At 38.8% G+C, this 22,345-nt stretch overlaps 1 protein-coding gene across 12 annotated transcripts in view; it reads left to right on the top strand.

Annotated features, from left to right (window-relative positions):
* LOC104585873 (nuclear transcription factor Y subunit A-7) overlaps positions 1-22,345 on the top strand; it is a 40,712-nt gene that overhangs the window by 5,699 nt on the left and 12,668 nt on the right. For 4 of the 12 annotated variants that reach the window (XM_010242891.3, XM_088899906.1, XM_088899905.1 and 1 more), the window contains 3 exons: positions 1,686-1,953; positions 10,687-10,778; positions 15,670-15,815. In XM_010242891.3, the coding sequence (XP_010241193.1) occupies positions 10,742-10,778; positions 15,670-15,815 (183 nt within the window). In that variant the 5' untranslated portion in view covers positions 1,686-1,953; positions 10,687-10,741. Of the gene's footprint in view, positions 1-1,665; positions 1,954-10,686; positions 10,779-15,669; positions 15,816-22,345 lie in introns of all 12 variants that reach the window. The other 8 variants (XM_019200585.2, XM_088899908.1, XM_088899912.1 and 5 more) reach the window with 7 other exon arrangements.

Raw genomic sequence — 22,345 nt, 5'->3', positions numbered from 1 at the left:
GGTGGTAGGGAAAGAACAGTGGAAGGTCCACACTCCTGTTTGGATTCGACATGTAATCTAGAGGAGAAAGGGATAGAGGATGAGGAAAGAACTAAAGGAAAAGGTCAGACTGATGTGAGAACGGAAGTTTATAATAGGAAAAGAACTTACAGGAAGTGATTATACAGAACAAGACTTTTGAAAGAGACTGAAGTTAAAAAGAGTCCTGTTGATGCCCTATCTTCCGATGAGGATGGTGGGGAAGAAGCTTGTATAGATGAGACTCATCAGATTGATAAAGCTGTTGATTTAACTTAGGTTGTGGACATGATTGTGGATGTAGGTAAAGCTCTAGGCTTGTTTGTTTTGGGAGGTGAATCTTTTACAAGGAAAATGTTCCAAGATTTGGAGAAATCCTATGCGTTGCCTGTAAGGGAGAATCTTGGAGATTTCTAGGTGCACCCACCGCTGATTGAGGAAGGCCACATTGATTTAAATACATTTAGTTTGGTAGGAGCTGTTGGTGAAAAAACTGAAGCTTTGGTTGATGTTCAGCAGTCCAGCTCTTTGAGAAAAACACAGTCCTGGAACTGGAAAGGATTAATGAGAATCTTTCTTGCTTGGTGGATTTCTGGAAGAATGTTTTAGCCAAGGTTCAAAAGTATCGATACATATCAGCCCGTATCAGCCGATACGTATTGTATCAGAGCCTTCCTGATACGCCCCTACAGGGGGTGTTTCGGGTTGGCAAGTGGTTCAGGGGGTAGACCGGCCTTAAACTGGCCCCTCTGAACCAGATTTGAAAAAAAAATAAAACAAAAACGAAAACAAAAACAAAAAAAGAGTACCGATACAGGCTGATACGCCCTACCGGCGTATCGCCCTGCATCGATACTTTGAACCTTGGTTTTAGCATATGGAAGACTTGAAAAACAGAGAAAACATCGAGATGTTCTGGTCTCAAAGGATTTTACTAGACCAGAAGGGAGTCTTTTCGGGATTAGACCAAACAAGAAGATCTTGAAGTCAAGAAAGCCTCAAGAAGTTTTTAATGGCCAGTCTTTTAAAGGATGTAGTCCTTGAGGGTGATTTGGTGAGGCCTTGATAAGAGAGTTTGTTTTGTTTTTTTCAGGGGCGCTGAAGTGTGTTTTATTTGTGCTGCCTTTGAGGTGCGTGGGTTTTTTGGTGATAATCTTGGGTTTTGGGTTTTGCTGGTTTTGTTGAGGTTTGGCTGGTTTGAGTTTCTTGTTTGGGAGTTGTTGTTTGCCTTTTCTTTTCTCTCTCTCGAGTGACTTCTAGTTATTAGTTATTACCAAAAAAAGGAAAGGTGTAAGGGCTCAGAACTACTGATAAAAAAAGATGTAGGGACTTGGGACTCAACATTTCCAAAAGGTTAATAACAAGGCAAAACTGAGGAAGAAACAAAATCCTTTTCCATCTTTTCCATGATATCATCAGCATTTTTTAAGGAGTGTCATTCCATTTCACAGGTGGTTTTTTTTAGATTGGAAGAATAGGTGGTACCTCTTAATTTTCAATTGTTTTGTGAGACCCAGAAATTATTACAGGCTTGGTGAAACATAATAGTTTTTCCATTTGATATGTGTTTTGATGGCTGGTAATTGAAAATCTCATACTTAACTTTTCTTATATTTTTTGATTTTTAGCTTTGTTTTTCCTCTCTAGTAATGCAGGTTGTTTTTCAGGTTTTTTTCATGCTCTTTATTTCCTTGGAAGGATCAGAAGGATTGTGCATTAGGCGTTAATGGAGATGAGATTGGATTTCAGTGGTTATCAAAACCGTAGCATATGATACAGAGACCTCAATCAGTTCTTCTAACTAAAGCTTTTCATATCAGATTGACTTGGATTGTGCTTCTATATCTTCTCCCTGTTTCACTTGAGGAAGCGAGTCGTTGGTGATTCAATATCTGAATATCATGACATCTGTCCATGATTTTTCATCTAATTCTGGTACTTTTTTTTTTCTCAAAATTTTCTCAAACATTATTTTTTATGATTGTAACCCTCTTTGAAGAATTTTATGTAAAACAATCCTCCAAAATACTTCACAAGTCCTTACTGGGCAAAGGCCTCTTTGTATGTGAATGCAAGATTGGATTGTGCAAAAATAAGCAACAATTGCCTTTACACCTCATTGGTTCTGCCAATGTTTTGTTGTTGCTTTGGATAACAATGCAAATCATGAGTCATCTCTTTTCTTAATAAAAGTTGCTGTTATTGAACAAAAAAAAAAACAATGCAAATCATGAGGAGCAGACCAAATATACAGAGAACAGTTGGGGAAAATTAGAAATCCTGAACTTTCCATTTATGATGCACACCCACCCTTTAATTTGCATAATTGGATGATGTTGCCCCAATAAGAAGTCAATTAAGTCAATTGATTTCTGGGTTCTGGCATGGTGAAATCGTTAGGTTTATTTATTTTGCTATCACTTGGTGAATGATATTGATTCAGTGATTATTGGAATTTCTTAAGCAGAAAAGCAGAAAAAGAAAGGGATTACAATGACTGGAAATTGTAGATGGCATTTTGCTAGCCACGTTTACTGGAATAGTTATCCACTGTTATTATCTCATAACTTGGATTTTCATGCATGTGATGTTGTAAAAGATCTTCATATTTCTGGGATGTTTGCATTCACCATTCATTCCATGAGTAATTGTCCTGTGCACTTGTTTATATACCAATGAAATCATTGCAGTCCTAGCATATTGGTGTTGGATATGGTACACCACCCCATATGACACCAGCTTGATATCCTTGGTTTGTTGCCTCTTATTCCCTTAAGGAAATAACCCTTGTAAATGTTTTAATTTTCTCTGACAATTGCAATTGATTCATTGAAACGATCTTTAGCAAAGTGATTTTAGTTGGTCTTCATTGCAAATATGTATTTTCTGGGTAACACAAAGGGAATTCATCAACCACTTGCTCCAACATCAGCAATTCGTAAGTTGTGGTATAACACCATTGACCACGACTTTTTGGAACCCATCAAGTTATGCTAGGGGGCTTATTGATTTTTAAATAGTTTAGGCATTCTATACACGGGGCTGATTATATTGGAGGATGATGGTATTTTCTGCCTTAGAGCATGTAGGCATATTCTAGATGGCATGTTGGCAAGGGTGTAAGAGGGTATTCAGGAGTGGCTTGTAAGACTGCTAGATATATGATCACCTAATCTGGATGTTTACCACTAGGGACTTAATATGTTGGACAATGATGCTATTTCTTTATCTTGATGCATTGGAAGGATTCTAGATGGCCTGCTGATGGCTAAGGGCTGAAGGAATGAAAGGATGAATGGAAAGTGGTTTGGATGGTTGTGGTGAATGAGCTTCTGGACAGTGGGGAAGGTGGTTTAGATGAGTGATTTCTTATTTAAGATGTTCCTGTGGATTAACTCAGGCATCTACCATGTATTTCCTTTTGTTAGGATGTCTCAAATTACTGTAGAGTGACTTGTATATTGCAGGGAAGTTTTAGATGTTGGAGAAATATCCAGGTATCTTGGATGCTTAGGGAGAGGAAAATAGAAAGAGAAATGGTGCTATTGGGTGGTAGAAACTGGGGTAGGTCTATGATGCAGTCTTTTCTCTCTATTTCATATCGTTGCTGCAAAGAGGATTCAGATGGACTTATTTTGTTATTGTTGGGAGCATATTATAAGCTTGTGTACTTGTAGTTTGATAGGCAACTGGGGATCAGGCTTGTAATATCCATGAACCTAGCTGTCCCAGGTTATAAGGAGAAATAGTGCTAACATTTGATAATCTGACAGAAAGATGATTGCCAGTAGCAGGTGTCTTGGGAATACAGCAATGAATGAAGCCTAAGAAATTGATGTGTAGAAAGCTGTTTGCATATTTCTAGACAATTCATAATTGGTTAAAAAAGAAGCCCTTCTTAGTGTCCTAATTAGTGTCTTATGGGGAAGAGATGCTATTTCTCTTCAATGATGAAAAACACTTTGCACTTGTAGTTTATAAGGAATTAATAAAACAAAATGTGGCTGGTGTCTTCCATTGAAGCAGGGCTGTGGAAAGAGAGTTGTAGAGAGAGAGAGAGAGATGAGAAGGGCGAAAGAGATGGATTACATGGCACTGTTTGGTTGGATAGTTCAAACAAGGAAAAGTGTTATATGGGTTTGAAAAGACAAATCGGGGCTCTGATCTGTTGGGGCAGGTTTTTTGACCACTGGTTTAGGGTGGGTTTCAGGGAAACCCGAAACTCTAGTGACTGGGGGTGGGGTAGGGGTGGTATTTGTCCACCCTGCCTCGAACTCACCCTGGCTAAAAGTGTGTCTTTATATATATATATATAACTTTAATATATTATATTTTATCAAATATATATTTATATTATATAATATTACATAATATAATATAGTTATAAGTAGGTTTAAAAAAAACAAAGAGAAGGGGTTTGGATTTCTAGCCTTGTTGGGGCACGGGGTGGGGTATTTGAGTTCGTGGTCTGGGACGGGGTATTTGAGTTTACCTATTCAGATCGGAAACCTCTTTGACCCGACGACTTTCAGTTGGTCAAAGAGAAGGGGTAAGATTTTTTGGAGATGTCTAAGGGCTGCATTGATTTGGATGGTGTGGGAGGAAAGGAAGGTAGAGTGTTCAATGATAAAGAAAGAAGTAAGGAAGCAGTGCTGGAATGCATTTTATATAGAGCTATAATGTGGGCCAAGTCTCTAATATTATTTTCTGAGTTCTCTTTTTGATGATTTGTGGAGGAATTTGGAAGTGGTAGCTAGAAGCTCCTCTAAGAGAGTCAAACCTGTTGGCTGGAAACCACCGGACGAAGGCTTCATCAAACTGAACTTTGATGGAAGCAGTCTAGGGGACCCAGGCCTGGCTGGTATAGGAGGAGTTTTTAGAAACTCTGAAGGTCATATTGTTGCTGTTTTTTCAGGTCCAGTTGGAGTAGGGGATTCGGCCTTTGCGGAGTTCTGAGCTGTCTTACAAGCAATGCAGATTGCTAGAGAATTAAATTATGACAGGCTGGTAGTGGAAGGTGACTCTAAACTGGTAATAGGTTGGTTGAAGGAACCTGAAATGGTAATTTGGAATATAAAGAGTATATGAAAAGATTTAAGTGGCTGGCCAGGGATATGATAATCTCAGTCCAATGAGAAAGACGTTCAGCTAATTAGATGGCTGATTTTTTTTCGCAAAATGTGGGGTGCATAGATCTGATTTATTTTGGGTTCAGTTGTAATCTTGTTTCCAGATGGGGCTGCATCTTGCGCCTCTCCTGGATGTACTCTGTACCCTTGTGATATTTCTCCTAGTCTAATAAAATTTCTATCATTCATAAAAAAAAAGGAACCCCCGCCTTGCACTGTTGCCATTTCTATCGTAGTGAAGGTTACCAAGATTGGAGGTTTAAATAGGGTAGGGGAACATGTGTATGGCAGCTTTCCTGAACAATTTTTGATAATTGGTATTAAGTTCCAATTATCCAATGAGGTGAGTAGCGTGATGGGGAAGCCAAAGGGGAAGTTGGTTCAAAACCGAACCAAGTGGAGACTTTTGTTTCTTTGGATTTGGATCCCACACATGATATCTTATTGGGGGTCGTGAATAGTCAGGAATCTGGATTGAGGAAAGGTCTTGTGGGAGGAATAATTTTGAACGAGGCGTGTGGGCTGGGTTATAGGTTTAGGCCCGGTGGAGAAGTTAACCATTTTATGTTAAAGGCATGTAACCTCAGTAGGCTGTGTGAGTGCGGTAGATCATTGTTGGGGTCAACAGGCTGAAACTTTTGAAGGAGAACAAACGAATAAAGTTTTGTGACAAAGAAAGTTTACAAGTTTGATTTTGGATATGGATGATTAATGTTTGGAACATTGTAAAATTTTCTCAGGTCCTTTTGGATATGGAATCTCTCTCAGGGCTGAACTGTTGGTGGTCATTCAAAGGTTAAAGTTGCTATCATTAAAGGGGTTGAAAGAAGTGGACATCGAAGGAGATTGCCAAACAGTTATCACTTGGATGAAGAACAGAGAAGAAATTCCTTGGAGGATGAGGCCTATGGTAAGACAGGCACTCTTCCTAGGGGACCCCTTGAACATCTCATTGAATTGGATACCCAGAAGTAAGTGCCAATTCGATGGCTGACACATTGGTTAGAGCGGGAGCATCAAAATATCAGTTAGAGTGGGGTTGTCCAGGGCCGGGCTGTAATTTGTAACTTTCTAGTCTTTCTTTTTGTTTAGCTTTAGCTTCAGCCTTGTACCTGACCTCTTATTCCTCTGGGGCCTGTTTGATGTAGTCTAGGATTTTTTCAGTTCCTTAATGAATGAATTTTACTTGTTACTTACCAAAAAAAGTCAAAGGAAGATAAAATAAAGGAAGGGGGAGATGACTGATGGTTCCAGTGGAAAAGGGAGGTTCAAGTGGGAGGTTGAAGGATATTCTGGGAAGGGAGGGAGTTGATTTTGGAGGTGGGGAGAGTATTTGTGCTAAGTTATTTCTAGTAAGAAGGGGAGGAAAGGGAGATAATTGGGAGTGAGAAAGAGGGTGGAGATAGATGCGCTGGGATTGATGTAACTATGGATGGAATGATAATCGATCCAGTTACAGGGGAAGATATTGTGTGGTTATTCAAAGGGACGATGAGATAGAGGAAGTAGAAGTAGAAGACGGGAAGGGGTGTTTAGAGAAGGAAGGTCATAATAGGGAGGGATCATTTAAAAGTTTAAGAAAAAGAAACATAGGACTGTGCCTTTGTGTGAAATAAGGGAAGGTGATGACGATGTTGAGGAAGATGCTGAGTGAACCAAGGATGAAGTGTTTCTTGACGAAACTCATGAAGTAGAGGGTGTGATTGATGTGGAGAAGGTGGTAGCGACAGAGTGGAGGTGAGTTTAGGCTTGTTATTCATGAATAGTTCTAGAATGCAAGTTCAACCTTTTGATTTGTTACTCCCCTTACTCCTTAAGAACTTACTATGTGTTTGAACAAAATATATTGGACATTTTAGAAGATATTCTGTAAGGAGCTTCATGAATTTTGGAAGTTTCTTTGAATTTGATGGGATAAAATATTGAATAAAATGTAGTTCAACAAAACTGAAGGAATAAAGGTAAAGAGTGGTGAACCATATTGGATCTGCATGTTCTGTGCCCTGGATTTTGATAAGTGAAGGATTAAACGCAAGTTTACAATTTGTGCCTGTTAGAGTCGGCTGTCAAGCGGTATTTTGTTCTTTTGTCTTATTTTAATTGATTTGTGTTATGTCCTTTATGTCTTACTTTTAAATGATATGTCCCATACTTAATTAGGAGCATAACTGTCATTGTATTCCATATTAGAAACATATAAATACAACCGGGTTGACTGGAGAGATTGATTGAATTCTCTCTAGACCGAACCAAGGGTTTTTTTCTCCTTACTCTTCCTTTCTCTTCTCTTTCTCTCCCGCTTCTTCTATTCTCTTTCTCTCTCATTCTAGGACCGAATCCAGTGCAGGTTGAACCAATAGCATGGTATCAGAGCATTGGTAATCAGTCCAGAGATCAACCTAGAATTTTCCATCGTCTCTCACCCTACTGTTTTGAAGAGATCTCATTGATTCTTTGGAGAATCAAAAAAGACATCAGAAAGGAGTTATCGTTTCTCTGTTTAGGAGTTTTCATGCCTCCAGTTGGTGCTGAAGTGGGTGTTTCGGTGGTTGCTAGAAACCCTCTAATTGATGAACTGAAGAGGGATGTGTGATTGGTGCACAGTTGATTTCTATGCAATAGTCAGTTTGTTTGAGTGGGTGTTGCAGTTGAGAACAAATGTAATTTGGTTGTCGACCTTTAGGTATGTGTTTGAGGTGTTTCTTTGTGGTTTTGTGGTGATGAGAGTGTGTGTGACAGCCTTGACTATCATTGCTGAAACTTGTGATAGTAGATGTTTTCAGCAATAATTAGTCATTAGTGCTGTAGTGTGGTGGTTCCCCCTGATTACTTGAATGTGCAAATGACCTCTATCAAACTAAATTGTGAGAATTATGTGCCTTGGGATGAGTTAGTGGAAGCCTTCCTTAGGGCTAAGAAGAAGGTGAAACATGTGAGAGATGACAAACCCTCATGTGATTCTCAAGGGTACAATGAGTGTGAACAAGAAGATGCATATATTATGACATGGTTGTGGAATAGCATGGAGCTCAAAATTAGTGTGAATTTTATGCTTTTTGATACAACCAAGGAGATTTGGAATCATGATAAGAAATTTTATTATGGGCAAAACAATACTACAAGATAATATGCATATATTATGACATGGTTGTGGAATAGCATGGAGCTCAAAATTAGTGTGAATTTTATGCTTTTTGATACAACCAAGGAGATTTGGAATCATGATAAGAAATTTTATTATGGGCAAAACAATACTACAAGATAATACCAACTTTACCAAGAGTACTTTAATCTGCAATAGGGAAATCAAAGCCTTGAGGAGTATTATACCAGCATGAGAAATCTTCAAGATGAGTTGAATGTCTATCATTCGTTGACATCAAATGTCAATTCGGCAAAAACAGTGGAAATAACTTGATGTGACCAAATTTTTAGTGGGATTGAAAGCTGATTATGAGTTGATGAGAGCACAAATATTAGGTGGTTCTGCGCTTCCCTCTCTTGAGGAGGTGTCTCCTTTTAGTGTGCCTCCTTTTTGAAAGCCCTCTGTTCTTCCTCCCCTCAGTCATTTTTTCTGGTAAAGGAGCTTTGGGCTAAGCCAGTTCCCCCCAAAATTATCTTGTTTTGTTGGGAAGTGTTTTATGGAAAAATCAATACTCTAAATTGCCTATAAAAAAGAAGCCTTTTATGTGCTTGTCCCCTAGTTGCTGTACTCTTTCCAAAGCTAATGGTGAGGACTGCTTCCACTTACCAATTTCTTGCTCCTTTGCTGTTGCTATTTGGGATTGGATTTTTGCCTTATTTGGTTGCAGGTGGAATTTGCCCACTGATGCAAGTCTGCTTTTCGACTCGTCGGTCTTTGTATGGCCCACAAAAAGAGGGAGGATTTATGTGGAAATCTATTAGAGCATCCGCACTTTGAACAATTTGGGAGGAAAGAAATTCAAGAATTTTTCAAGAAAAGGAACGAAGCCTCCTGGATATCAAAGAGTGTATCTTAACAAGGGCAATTCATTGGTTGAGAACTTCAGAATTTTTCCATTTGTTCTCCTTTGATGACTTTAGAAGGAACTGGCTAGAGGTGGCTAATAGCTCCCTCAAGAAGGAAAGGACTTCTATAGTATGAAAGCAGTCAAGGAAATCCTGGCCCCTCAGGTATGGGAGGGATTTTGAGAGATAAGGATAGTAATATCTTAGCCTTGTACTTGGGTCCAGTGGGAATAGGAGACTCAAATAGGATTGAGTTGTTGGCAGCTTTACAAGGTATTTAGATTGCTAATCAACTTGGTGTTGAGAACCTTCAAATTCAAGGTGACTCCAAGATTGTTGTAGGTTGGTTAACAGATCCAAGCTCAGTCATTTGGTTCTACAAGAACCTCTCAAAGAAAGCCAGCTGGTTATTAAGAAACATGAATGTTAGTATACAGTGGGTTGGCAAGTCTGCAAACGCTATGGCAGATTATCTTGCTAAACAAGGGGTTTTGAGGGAATATTTGTACTGGGCTACCTTGTAATCTTGATTTATAGTGAGTGCTATGTGATTTTCACTCTTTAAGGGAGGTCACACCTCGTGCCTCTCAATAAGATGATTGTAACAGTTCTCATATTGTCTTAATAAAATTCCTCTTCAATTATCAAAAAAAAAAGAAGTTCTAGGTGGTGTTGATGTGGCATTATTTAGCATTCAGAACCTAGATATTCTATTCTGGACCATAGGAGTATTACCCATGTATGCTAATTCCCCAAGGGGAAAGTTGAACAAAGGCAATGTCTTTTCTTTTTCAAGGTGTAAAAACTTTGAGGATGTTGGATCTGGTTACTATTTGTGTACATAGATTGAAATCTATGTATGGAGCAGAGTGTTGGGTAGTCAAGAAACAACATGTTCAGAAAATGTGTGGTAGAAACGCGAAGGCTAAGATGGATGAGTGAAAAACTAGAAAGGATAGGGTCAGGAATGAAGCCATTCCGTAGAAACCTAACAGTAGCTCTAATAAGTGATAAAATGAGAGAGAGTAGGCTAAGATGGTTTTGATCACATGCATAGAAGACCACCAACAGTTCCAGCTAGAAGAAGTGATTTGTTACAAGTGGAAGGGGCTAGAAGAGCTAGTGGTAGACCAAGAAGGACATGAGTATACTGCTTAACAAGACACATAACATTTAGAGTCCAATTGATGGGTACAATGGCAAATGCTCTGGCTGATTCTCTTGTTAAACAGGGATCCTCTAGGGGTGGGTTATTTTGGGCAGCTTTGTAATCTTTATTTCTGATCTCTTGTAATGTTTTGGAGAGGCTGCACCTCCTGCCTCTCCAAGGGATGCTTGTAAATCCTTATTCTATTTGATTAATGAAATTAACTTTCAATTATCAAAAAAGAAAGAGAAATGATTTAAGCACTAATAATTTAGCAGTAGTATGATTTTAAATAGAACATATTGGTGAAAAAGAATTCATGTAGCCGACCCCATTTAGTTGGGATAAGGCATGGATGATGATGATGATGAGATTGAAATCATTAATTTTTCTTTTGATCAGTAGTTTGCAATCATCATTTGGCCATCTGGAAAGGAAAGAGCAGTGGGAGATCTACATGATTATAGAGATATGGTATTATGACCTCAGACATGGTATCCCATTTCTCTTTTTCTGATTCAGCTAATGATAGTCAGATTACTTTTTTGGAAAGGTGTCACTATGTATGCTTATTGCAACTGAATGGAAACTTTGATGCATCAGCTTGCTTATTCCTTTCCCTTCCATCTATTTATCAGCTCCTCCATTTTTCTGATTATTGTCTCCATAAATCATATATCCATGGGTTCGATGCATACAAGCATTGATTTTCCAAGTTGTGCTGTTGTGGATAATGCTCCAAAAAGACATGGAAGCATAAAGTTAGTTTTATATAATCAAGCTTGATAATGGGATTCAAATAATATATAACGAGAATATATTTTTCTTTTAAGAAAACTAAAATCCAAATGCATTTAGCCTTTGAACCTTAAACCAGCTTAGCACAGAAGCAGAGATATGGTCCTTGATAAAGTGGAAAGGTGAAACATCTTGCACTGTATAAGCCTTGCTGAGTTAAGTTGTTTAGCCCTTTCTCCTTGGGTAGAAAGATCATTTAATTCTGGTTTGTGACCCTGAAATTCATATTTTGGAATGTTTAGGGAATTTGTGGAGGAAATTAATTCATTAGTTACTTACAAGTGGGATTCTAATCAAATTCAGGCATTACTTTTTGCTATAGCTAGAGTTGTCAATGGGTTGGATCTGGTCTGATAAGAAATTAGGTTATTCTGGTTCTGAACCAGACCCTATTGGTTATAATTCCTGACCCAGTACCGAGCCACTTATTTTGCGTCTATAATAACCTGTAATACGACAATAAACTGCTCTATGAAAATGCTCTTAAAACAAGTTTTCTTTTATTATCAATCTCATCACAATCATCTTTTTTTGTTGATCAGCAACACAAAGAAGAATTTTATTAATAGAGAACAAGGAACAGATTGCAACAAGGAGTTGTTATAGGACAGTCTGAAACAGGACTAGCCCCCCCCCCAAACAAAAAAAAAAAAAAAAAAATCACAAATGTACCCAGCACAATTTTTTTGTTTGAACCCCTTGCTTAGCTAAGCCGTCAGCCAAGCTATTTGCAGATCTCCTAATCCATCTAATTTGGATATTCAGGTCTTTTGAGATCCATTCAAAGCATCTGGAATCATTTTATTAGCTGCCCAATCACCCCTTCACCTTTCCTTGGTCATCCCTCTAAAAATTTTCTTAGAATCATCTTCAACAATCAGTCTGTCAATGCCCATTTCTTTTGCTTTTTCCACTCCAAAAACTGCTGCTAGAAATTCTGCTTTTACTGAGTCCCCTTGTTTGATTGGGCCAGAAAATAAGGCCCGAACAGCACCATTCTCATCCCTGATTACCCCTCCAATGCCTGAGGGCCCCAGGTTACCCATACTGCTGCCATCAAAATTCAGTTTCATCAAACCCCTCCCGGGGGGGGGGGGGGGCTCTAGACTTTCTATTTTCTAGAGGAAAAGACAGTTATGGCTCCCCAATTCCTGAAAAAGTTCTCCATCTTGAAGTCCTTGAACAATGTCAGAGTTTTGATCCAGTGTGCTACTCTTAGAGCTATGATTTCAAAAATTGCGTCTTTACTTTCCTTTTCCTCAAAGGTTCTCAGATTTCTTTCTTCCCATACTGTCCACACCATTGCTGTTCTTGTACATTTCCATAACAATCTACCCCTCCTTTTACCGCTTCTTAATACATTAGGGCCAAACAACGGTTTGTGTATTGGAGTTCGGGTTCGTTTCTGGGAAGACACCTGGATCAGTAACTCCATCCTTACGGACCTTTTTCCAGCTTTGTACTCCCTATCCCTCTTTAAAAATGAATCCATTCAATGGTTTGTGTGTTTCTCCCAATCCTCGGGTTTTAGTTGGAACCTGGGGTTCAAAAGAGATTTGAGAGAGACTGAGCTTGATCAAGCTGCTTCATTGCTCAAAACCCTTGACAATGTTTGTTTGGACTTCTCTAAACCTGACGCTAGAATTTGGACTCCCAATTCTATGGGGTGGTTTTCTTGTGCTTCTTTTTTCTCTCAGTTGTGTTTTTGTCCCTAACCCTCAGCCTTTCTTTTGTATGGAAATCTGGTCTAAACCTATTCCCCCTAAGGTTAAAGCCCTTTGTTGGGAAGTCTCTCTTGCGAAATTAAACACCTTGGATAACCTACAAAAGAAAAGATCCAACCTTTGTATCTCCCCAAATTGAAATTAAACACCTTGGGTAACCTACAAAAGAAAAGGTCCAACCTTTGTATCTCCCCAAATTGGTGTTTCCTTTGCAAAGCAAATGGAGAGAGCTGTTATCATCTTCTAATGTCATGCCCTTTTGTTGTGAAATTTTGGGAAAAGATATTTGGTCTTTTTGGGTGCAGGTGGAGGAGGCCTTTGCAAATCGGGGGGCTTTTTGACCCTACTACTTTCAGGTGGCCTAAGAAAAGAGGGAGAGTCTTATGGAGGTGTGTTAGGGGGGGCTGCTTTAGTTTGGACAGTTCGGGAGGAAAGAAATAACAGAATTTTTAATGACAAAGAAAGGGATGAGGATTCTGTGTGGGAATGTCTGCTGTTTAGGGGGCTCAAATTGCTAAAGATTTGAGCCTCAGAAATCTGGTCATAGAAGGAGACTCCAAAGTTGTAATTGGGTGGCTGAAAGAACTGGAGACAGCGGCTTGGCGTTTCAAGGGGGCCATGAGAAGATTCAAATGTCTAACTTCTAATTTAACAGTCAGAATTCAGTGGGAGAGAAGATTGGCAAATGGGCTGGCAGACCTACTAGCTAAGCAAGTGGTGAATAGGAGTCAACTTTTATGGGCTATACTGTAATTTATTTTGACTTCTGAGGCTGTCTCGCACCTCTTGGGAAAACTAAATGCTGTATCAATTGTAAACCATTCTTAAAATTTTTAATGAAATACTTTATTATTCATAATAAAAGACCTCTCCAAACTATCAGGGGGTCCCACCTACACCCAAAGAGAGAAAAAAACCATTCCCAGATACAGTAAACAAAAGGACATGAGATTAAGAAACGGAAAGCAGTCTCACCATTCACCTTACATAAGCAACACCAGTTGGGGACAAAGGCCAATTTGGTCTTTTCCTCTGAAGCCAATGGGAAAAGAGGTGCTAACAGCTTTTACAACTTCAACCCGCAAAGGTCTTCTACAACTTCAAATTTTCAATTTCTCTTTCACAAATTGACATTGGAATTTTAATGAGAAAAAACAGAGATCATCCAACAATCGCAGTCCAAGAAGCCATCCTATGATTCCTATCATTCGGTAATGATAAAAAAGGGTTTGGGTTGCAGAGATGAATGTTCATCTAAGGGTGCTTCTCAATGTTGAGCTTCCACACTTTGATCTCATCTTCTTAGAGAACAGCATGCTTTGTCTTTTCTCCCTGTACCTCAGTATCTCGTCTCTCTATGCTTTATGTTCAATGCTGCCTCGCTCATCTTCAGATCTCCTTGCCCCCACCACTACCCAATGTGTGTAGCCATTAGAAAAAGCTGAAATAAACTATGAATCAAGAAATATACTAAAAAGAGATAAAACATGCTATAAAAGTGGAGAAAAGTAGCCTAATTACAGAACCAGTTGAAGAGAAGAGCTGTGGTTACCACATAGAGGAGAGAGAACCAAAGAACACAGGTAAAACTGGTACTTTCTTTTGGTGTGAAAGCATCTAGAGCATCTTGTGGTCTCACCTCAGCTCTCAAACTCTCACTCTAAGAGATTCAGAAAAGAGAAAAATATCATAGGTGAGAAATGCTAGCGCTTCCTAGTTAGAGAAGCAAACCACTAGAAAAATGGAAAACAAGGGTGAAGAGAAAAGAATGGAGTTGAGTGATTAGGGCTTTCTTTGTCTTGTATATTGGCTCTTGAATTTGCACTTTAAAGACATGAACAATAACAAATAATACTAGACCCATGAGGTATGGAGACATGTATACTTAATCGGTTTGGGACAGTTAAAACCAATTCGACCCAATTATAATTGGGAATTTGGGACAGAAGTGGCAAAACTAGAATTGACCCAATTATAATTGGGACACAACTTTGAACCAGAACTGGTATACTTAGTTTGGTTTTGTTGGGTAGATCTGACTCATTGGCAGCTCCTGTCGTGTAGCTTTATCTGTGTTGGTGCAGACTTCGTGCAATTAGTCAATTTTTTTTTTGATAATTGTTCATGCAATTAGTCATTGAAACTCCTCTTTTGTGTTTATTGGTACTTCATAGTTTGTTACTTTATTTTCCTCTTTTTTTTCCCGACTAGCTTCCCTCTCCTGATCTACAGCAGGTTAGTTTGTATAATTTCTAATACATGTAACAACTGTGGAAGAAGTGCAAGCGGGCCTTTGTTCAAGTGTTAGTCCAATTAGTATTGTCACATGGCAAGTTGACAGTTATTCTTCCATTCTGATTAAACAATTGAAGAAATTTCAAGGGCCATTTGTAATAGAAAGTACAGTGTACATTGCGTATGTAGCTAACATGGACCAGGACAGCACGCGTTTCTATCTGGAGGTTTAGATGGTGTTCTGAGTTTGGCATATTGCTTTTTAGTGCAGGCTTTGAAGCTCAATACTGATGAAAGAAAGAACAGATACATCTTCCCTGATAGAGGGGGTACCATGGTCCCTCCTATGTTAGTTGTTCTGAAGGGTGTATTGTTTCCTAAAAATTGTTAATTCCACTACAAAGTATTTTGACTTACATGTTGGTGTAAAGGAAGGAGAAAAATTGTCTTAAGATAGTGATGTGCATGTGCCCTCTTTCTTTTTGATGTTTATTCAACTATACTTATTGGCTTGAACTCAAAATGTTGGTTTATGTGCAAATCACTTGTTTTGAAGCTCTATTCCATGTGGTTGTTTTTGCTCATATATATTTTATAAATAAATTATTGGAAACTTCTGTTTATCCAGATAATGATGCACAGGATGAGCAGCAAAAGAAGCTGGAATGTCAGACTCAAAATCAGCCTCCTGCAAATGGGATCCTTAATCCTGCTGTGGCATCCCCTGCTGCTGGATATACGATGCCTTTGCATCATGAAGTTGGCCATTCTGTGGTACTTTTTTCAAAGCCAAGAATCAAACTTAGTTAAAGATTTATCTTTACTCTACATTGAAAATGTTCTGCTTGCCCAAGAATCCTCCATCAAATTTCTTTGGTAATTTATTGAACTTGACATCTAATATTTGATTTATTCCTCCAAATAAGTAAACAAGTAATGCTGAAGGTTATGAGATTCAAATGCACATACCAGACTGTTAAAGTTCAGATCTGTATTAGTTTTAGTTCCAGAATAACAGAGAAAAGAGAGAAGAGAGAAATAATAGAAGGAAGAGAAGAGAAGAGGAGAGGAGAAGAAAGACTGGTTCAAACTAGTGAAGACTGTTGTGCCCCTAGTTAAGTATGGGACACATCACTTAAATCAGACATTACATCACACTCTTAACATAAAACAAAAAGACCAAACTGCCCCTCTACAGCCGACTCTAACATCTCCCTCAAGCTGGTGAGTATATGTCATATAGTCCCAATTTGTTAGATGTAATCCACTCTTCCCTGACTCAACCCTTTGGTGAGCAAGTCTGCCCATTGACTTCTTGTGTTTACATATGTAGTACTTATCACTCTACTGAGCACCTTTTCTCTCACAAAGTAACAATCAACTTTTATATGTTTTGTTCTTTCATGAAAAATTGGATTGGAGGAAATGTGGACTATAGCTTGGTTGTCACAATTATAGCTTCATAGGGGTATTAATTGAGTACCCCATCTCTTGTAAGAGGTTCTTCAACCACACTAGTTCACATGTTGTATGTGCCATGGCCCTATATTCTAGTTTCTGCACTGCTTCTTGCTACCATTGTTTGTTTCTTGCTCTTCCATGTCACCAAATTGCCCCCAAGAAAAGTATAATAACCTGTAGTGGACCTCTTGTTAGATATAGAACCACCCCAATTAGCATCAGTTTATCCCTCTATCTTAATGTTTCCTCCACTCTTGTATAACAACTCACGATCTTGAGCTCTCTTCAAGTATCGTACAATCCTCAGAACTGCATCTCAATGGGGAACCTGAGGATTTTGCATAAACTGACTCATCACACTAACTGCAAATGAGATATTTGGCCTAGTAATGGTCAAGTATTTCAACTTACCCACCAACCTTCTGTACCTTCCGGGATCTTCAAACTCCTCACCCGCATCAAACTCCTCACCCGCATCACTACTCAACTTGACATTTGGTTCCATGGGTGTTTTAGCTGGCACCCAACAATCCTATCTCCTCTAACAGATCAAGAACATACTTCCTTTGACATAGATTAATATCATTCTTGGAGAAATATTTTAATTTACTAGGGTCCTTTGTTTGGAAGTGATGATGCAGAAAGGTCTTCAATCTATCAATGCCCAACCTATCTCTATCGGTAATAACACTATCATCTACATATACCACTAATAACATATTCCCTGCAATCATAGTTGAATGTTGAATGATCAATCTGACACTGTTTCATGCCAATTTTTTTCACCACTTCACTGAATCTACCAAACCATGCACAGGGTGACTGTTTAAGTCCATAAATGGCCTTTTTGTGTCTCCACACCTCACCATCCTTCCCCTTAGCAATGAACCCTGTAGTAAAGGAAAAGGAAGTGGGTAAACAAAATAGCGAGGAAGAATCCAATGAAAAGAAATTGGTGTTTCAAAATTGGAGGTGGATGGTAATATTATCACTCAACAAAAATGAGATTGCTTGAGCCTTTGTGGATCACTTTAAATCTATGTTTAGGAAGCCATTGAATGAAAGAGTGTGGTTTGATGTTTTGGATTGGACTATCTTATTTGATGAGTCTAAGGATTGACTAGAAAGATATTTTGAATTAGAAGAGATAAGGCTGTGTTTGGTTTGAATGAAAAGGTAGGGAAACCTTTGCAAATCTTGTATAGGTTTCTTTGACTTTCCCTTCCTTTCCCTACGTTTTCCTTCAAACCAAACATAGCCTAAAGGCAGCAGTTTTCTCTATGGACATACCCAAAGCGCTTAGCTTGAATGATTTTACTATGTCCTCTTACCAAGATTGTTGGGATATATTGAAACATGACATCCATTTTTTTTTTTCTTTAGATTTTTTTGAGAGGGGTGTGATGAATCCAGGGCTCAACTCAACCTTCATTGCTTTGATCCCAAAAAAAAGTTGAGGTTGTGCACCCAAAGTATTTTAGACTGATTAGTTTGATCAGCAGCATCGTGGTTAGAGCCACTGTCGATTACGATGAGAGGTGTGTTGGTTAGGGATAGAGGCAAGGTTGAAGAAAGACTAGAGTTATTAAATAGATGTCTAGTAGGTAGATATGTTCACTTGGATCCTGACATTAGAGTTGTGGAGAAGTGAGTGAACCAAGAATGGAAAAACCTAAGTTTCTCTTGTGTTTGAAGGATGGGGTTGTCTTTATTCTTGTTTAGTTTTAGGTGGAAAAAAGACATTGAAGAAACACTAGCAAGGGAATGCATTGGAAAAAGAAGAATCTCGAAATGTTCTGTAGTCGTTGGTCTCCTAGTAATGGTTTGGAAGTAGAGAAAATGTGGTACGTTTGGATTGATGTCTATGGGATTTTGCTGCATACTTGGTGTACAGAGGTTTTTAGGGCCATAGGAAATGCTGTGGGAAGCTTCAAAAGATTTGATTTTTAGGAATAGAAGATGGGAAAGTATACAATATGCAAGAATTCTAGTTGAGACAGAAGATGTTAACTTGATCCCAGCACATTTGGATCTGTTTTTTATTGCAGAAGTCTTCAAACTTTGGATTGTAGTTTCTGGCGGTGATCCACTATTTCGTTGGAAGGATCAAGAGGCGATTGAGGAGGCCATCGAGGTAAATAATCTAAAGAATTTTTTTGTGCTTCAAAATGCTTTGAGAGAGACATAAAAATAAGGGATTGCAGAAGGTGAAAGGTCAGGGGCCTGCGTTGTAAATTTGAAAAGGTACAAGCCTCTGATTCGAAAAGAAAATAATTTTTTTGTAAATAATCTAATGAATTTTTTTGTGCTTCAAAATGCTTTGAGAGAGACATAAAAATAAGGGATTGCAGAAGGTGAAAGGTCAGGGGCCTGCGTTGTAAATTTGAAAAGGTACAAGCCTCTGATTCGAAAAGAAAATAAATTTTTAAATTTCAGCCCAAGTGGGGCCGACCTAAATGTTAAGAATGAAATTGGACCAAGCCAGGCCGGCCCAGTTCCTGGTTCAACCCAACAACAACCCAACTCTTCCTCATCTCTAAGTAGAGGTAATCCTCCTTCGAGTAAAAGAGTAGAAAGCTCAGAGGGTGTCGATGGAGAGATGAGATGACTTTTGGGGAAGACGACCGTTGTGTAAGGTATGGGTGAGTTTAAATGTTTTGTGACAAAATATTCGTATGCAAGAGGAAGTCTTCAGAGAATAGGCAAGGTACAATCCAAGAAAGTCACAACACTCAATCAACTTTGGAGCAAACTTGTTAAAGGTCTAGGGCTTGCGGAGCTTTGGGTGATACAACACTGTCATCTCATCCTGTTAGGTCTGAGGAAGATTCGAGCTTGATCTTAGGTGTGGAGAAAGAAATGCTTGATGACATCTACCTCAATCGTGGTGTATCGGAACATTTTCGTTCAACAGTGAAGGAAGACTTTGTTGATCCTCTTCCGCTTTCTGATTTTGGTGGGGGAAAAGGACTAAAAATACACAATTGTTGAAGAAGGGGGATGCACCTGTATTGACTGTGGACAAGGACCAGCCGTCGGGCCCTATTCCTGATAATGAGGTGGGAAGTTTAGTGGAAGATCTATTCATGAGTGCAGCATTGCTATCTAATCAGGAGGGGCAGAACTTAGAGGAAAGAAGGATATGTAAGGATAATGGCTAGGTCTCAGAAATCATGGTGGGGAAATTAGGTAGAGATCTTGGTAGGAAGACGCAAGGTCCAAGGAAACTTGGGTCAATGAAACAACATTCCTCCTCTTCAAAATCATTAGTAAACCCAAAGAAGACAGAGCAACAACATTGCACATCTAATTCACAGTACCAAGGCATTTTTTAGACTGAAAGATGGTGGATGTGGGAGAAAGGTGGTGGAAATTAGTCTCTAAGTAAAAAAGTTAGACTTATTGGCGTTAGGATGGGAAGAATACACCAGAAGAGCATTCTGGGAGCTAGAGCTACAATACTTGATGAGTGCTGGAAGGTCTTGATTTGTCTAGGGTTAGTTTAGAGTTTTCTTGTATGGGGAGATTGTTGGGTGGACGTTTCTTGGTGTTTGCTACTCGAGGATTATTTTGCTTTGAAAGCAATCTTCTTGGTTTCTTTCTTGTTTTTTTTTTGAGGATTTCAAGTGATAGCCAACTGCTAGGAAGGTGTACTTGTGCAAAGCTGTTGAGGAGATGGTGTTACATCTATACCTTGGTTGCTCTATCTCAATTCTCTATCGGGGTTGTCTTTGGGCTGGTTCAAACCTAATATGGTGAATACAAGGTTTCTTGGAGACGATCTTGTTCTTTGGCCTACTTTGAAAGGAATTCTTAAGGCAAAGGGGGTCTGGAACTATGTTTCCTTCATATGTTGGAAAGTATGGAATGAAAGAATCAAAGGGATACCTGATTTTGTTCATTGAAGAAGAGATGAACTCACTCTTTTTTTTTGTGAGAAAAGGAGAACAGTTTTGGTTGCTTATATTTCTAGACCTTGAAGGGATTTCAAAGAAGGTCCTTAGTGTTGGATTCTTGGTTTTCATTTGAGGTGGACTTTAAGCAGTTAATCCTGTATTTTTATTTCCTCTTTGATGTATCCCCTTTTGAGTTGTTTTTAGAGTCTAAGACGTGGTGGTTCCTCATCACCCTGATTGATTTACTTTTCCTTTTATTAATAATTTGTTTTTCTATTTTCTTTATTAGCAAAAAGAAATCATTGCTAAGGTGCTTTCTAAAAGAATCAGGTCTCTCCTCCCTTCCATAGTTTCACATACTCTAGGGGCGTTTGTAAAGGGGATAGGTAAACCAACGATCAGATTTTAGTCGCAAATGAAAGTGTTGAGAAGAAAAGGGTTAGAAGGGGATATGCAAACCATTGATCAGATTCATGGGCTTGCGGTTGAAGGTTGGGACATTGGATTTCAAGCTAGGGCTACAAGAGCTTTCCCCTAGAAATCCATTCATGCCATACTACCTTATTTTTTGCCATATATCAAGTACAACCCCTGTTCAGGAAATCTTGTTAAATTTTGGGAACATGTTTGGCTGGAAAATTTACCCTTAAAGAATAATTTACATCTCTTTTTTCCCTTTCCTACCACATGCGATGAGCTTTTTTCTTCTTTTATGGTTCCTTCTAGCTCAAGGTCTAGGTTTTAGAAGAGGCCTCCATGAGTCTGAAATAAATAATGTTTTGATTTTGCTCAAAGGACTTGAAGTGGTGATCTTGGACCCTTCAAAAAGGGATAGTCGGATTTGGACTCTTTCTTCCTTTTGTTCTTTCAATTGTTCTTTAGGTCCTTAATTTAGTTGGGTGATAGTCTTGGAGTATCCTTTCCTGTTAAATAGGTTTGAAGCAAAAGGGGTTTTGCTAGGAAGTATTTCTAGATTAACACCTGTGATCTACTCCAAAGAAAAAGACCTAATTGGGAGAGGAGAAGAATCGAAGTTGACGATGGAGAAGTGGTGAGAAGAGTTGCTTGTACTGATGAGAAGATGGAAAAGTAAACTGTCCATTTGATGCAAAAAGTTTCTTATTGGAGGGGAAGAGTTGAAGTCAACAGGTTTTGAAGATTTAGGGAGGAAGGGTGTCCATTTTCCTAATTGGAGAAGTTATTTTGTGGTTGAAAGGGTTCATCGATGGAGCAATCTTCTTTGTTAAAACGATGGCTGGAGAAGCTCGCTGGAGCTCTCAAGGAGGAAATACTAGGTGTTGTTGAAGAATAATTGCAAAGGATGGTATGTGGAGGTATCCGAGTCCTTCGGAAATAACAGGAAACAATTGATCTATGTTCCATAAGGAAAACAAGGACAAGGATGGAGGTTAATGGTGCAGAGAATCCAGGATTTCTTACTGACTAAAGAAGAAGATCTGAAACCTTCTATTGATGAAAAACTTTAGACGGCATTCAGAAAAAGCAAAATAGCAGAAAAGATTACTCTCAATTTGAAAGGAATGTCTGAGGCAAAGGACCATTGCCAAGAAGAGGCACACCAACAACTTATGATGGTGAACTCCTATAAGTTGCAGAGATTAATTCTGGAGAGTTATAAAGGTGATTGGGAGCATAGGCTGATTATTAAGGTAGGAAAAAGGGTGGAGCATAGGTTGTATCTCGAAGGGCTTTGCTCACAATACCCTGGAAGGAAATTTCTGGCATTCTCCCCAAATTCCTCAGGTTTGTAAGGTATGATGCTTGCTTCAGAAACTCAGTTCTTTTTTGGGAAGATATTTGGGTGGGCACTCAACTCTTAAAAGATTGCTTCCCTTCCCTCTATTCTATCTCCTTCTTTGAGGTCCCGTTCGCTTTTCGGTAAGTTACTTACTTGGGTAAATGCACATACCCAAGTAAGTGTTTCCC

This window comes from Nelumbo nucifera, chromosome 3 (genome assembly GCF_055504915.1).
Source record: "Nelumbo nucifera cultivar China Antique chromosome 3, China Antique-T2T, whole genome shotgun sequence".
NCBI classification, from domain to species: Eukaryota; Viridiplantae; Streptophyta; class Magnoliopsida; order Proteales; family Nelumbonaceae; genus Nelumbo; species Nelumbo nucifera.
This window is presented reverse-complemented; position numbering and strand designations above follow the sequence as displayed.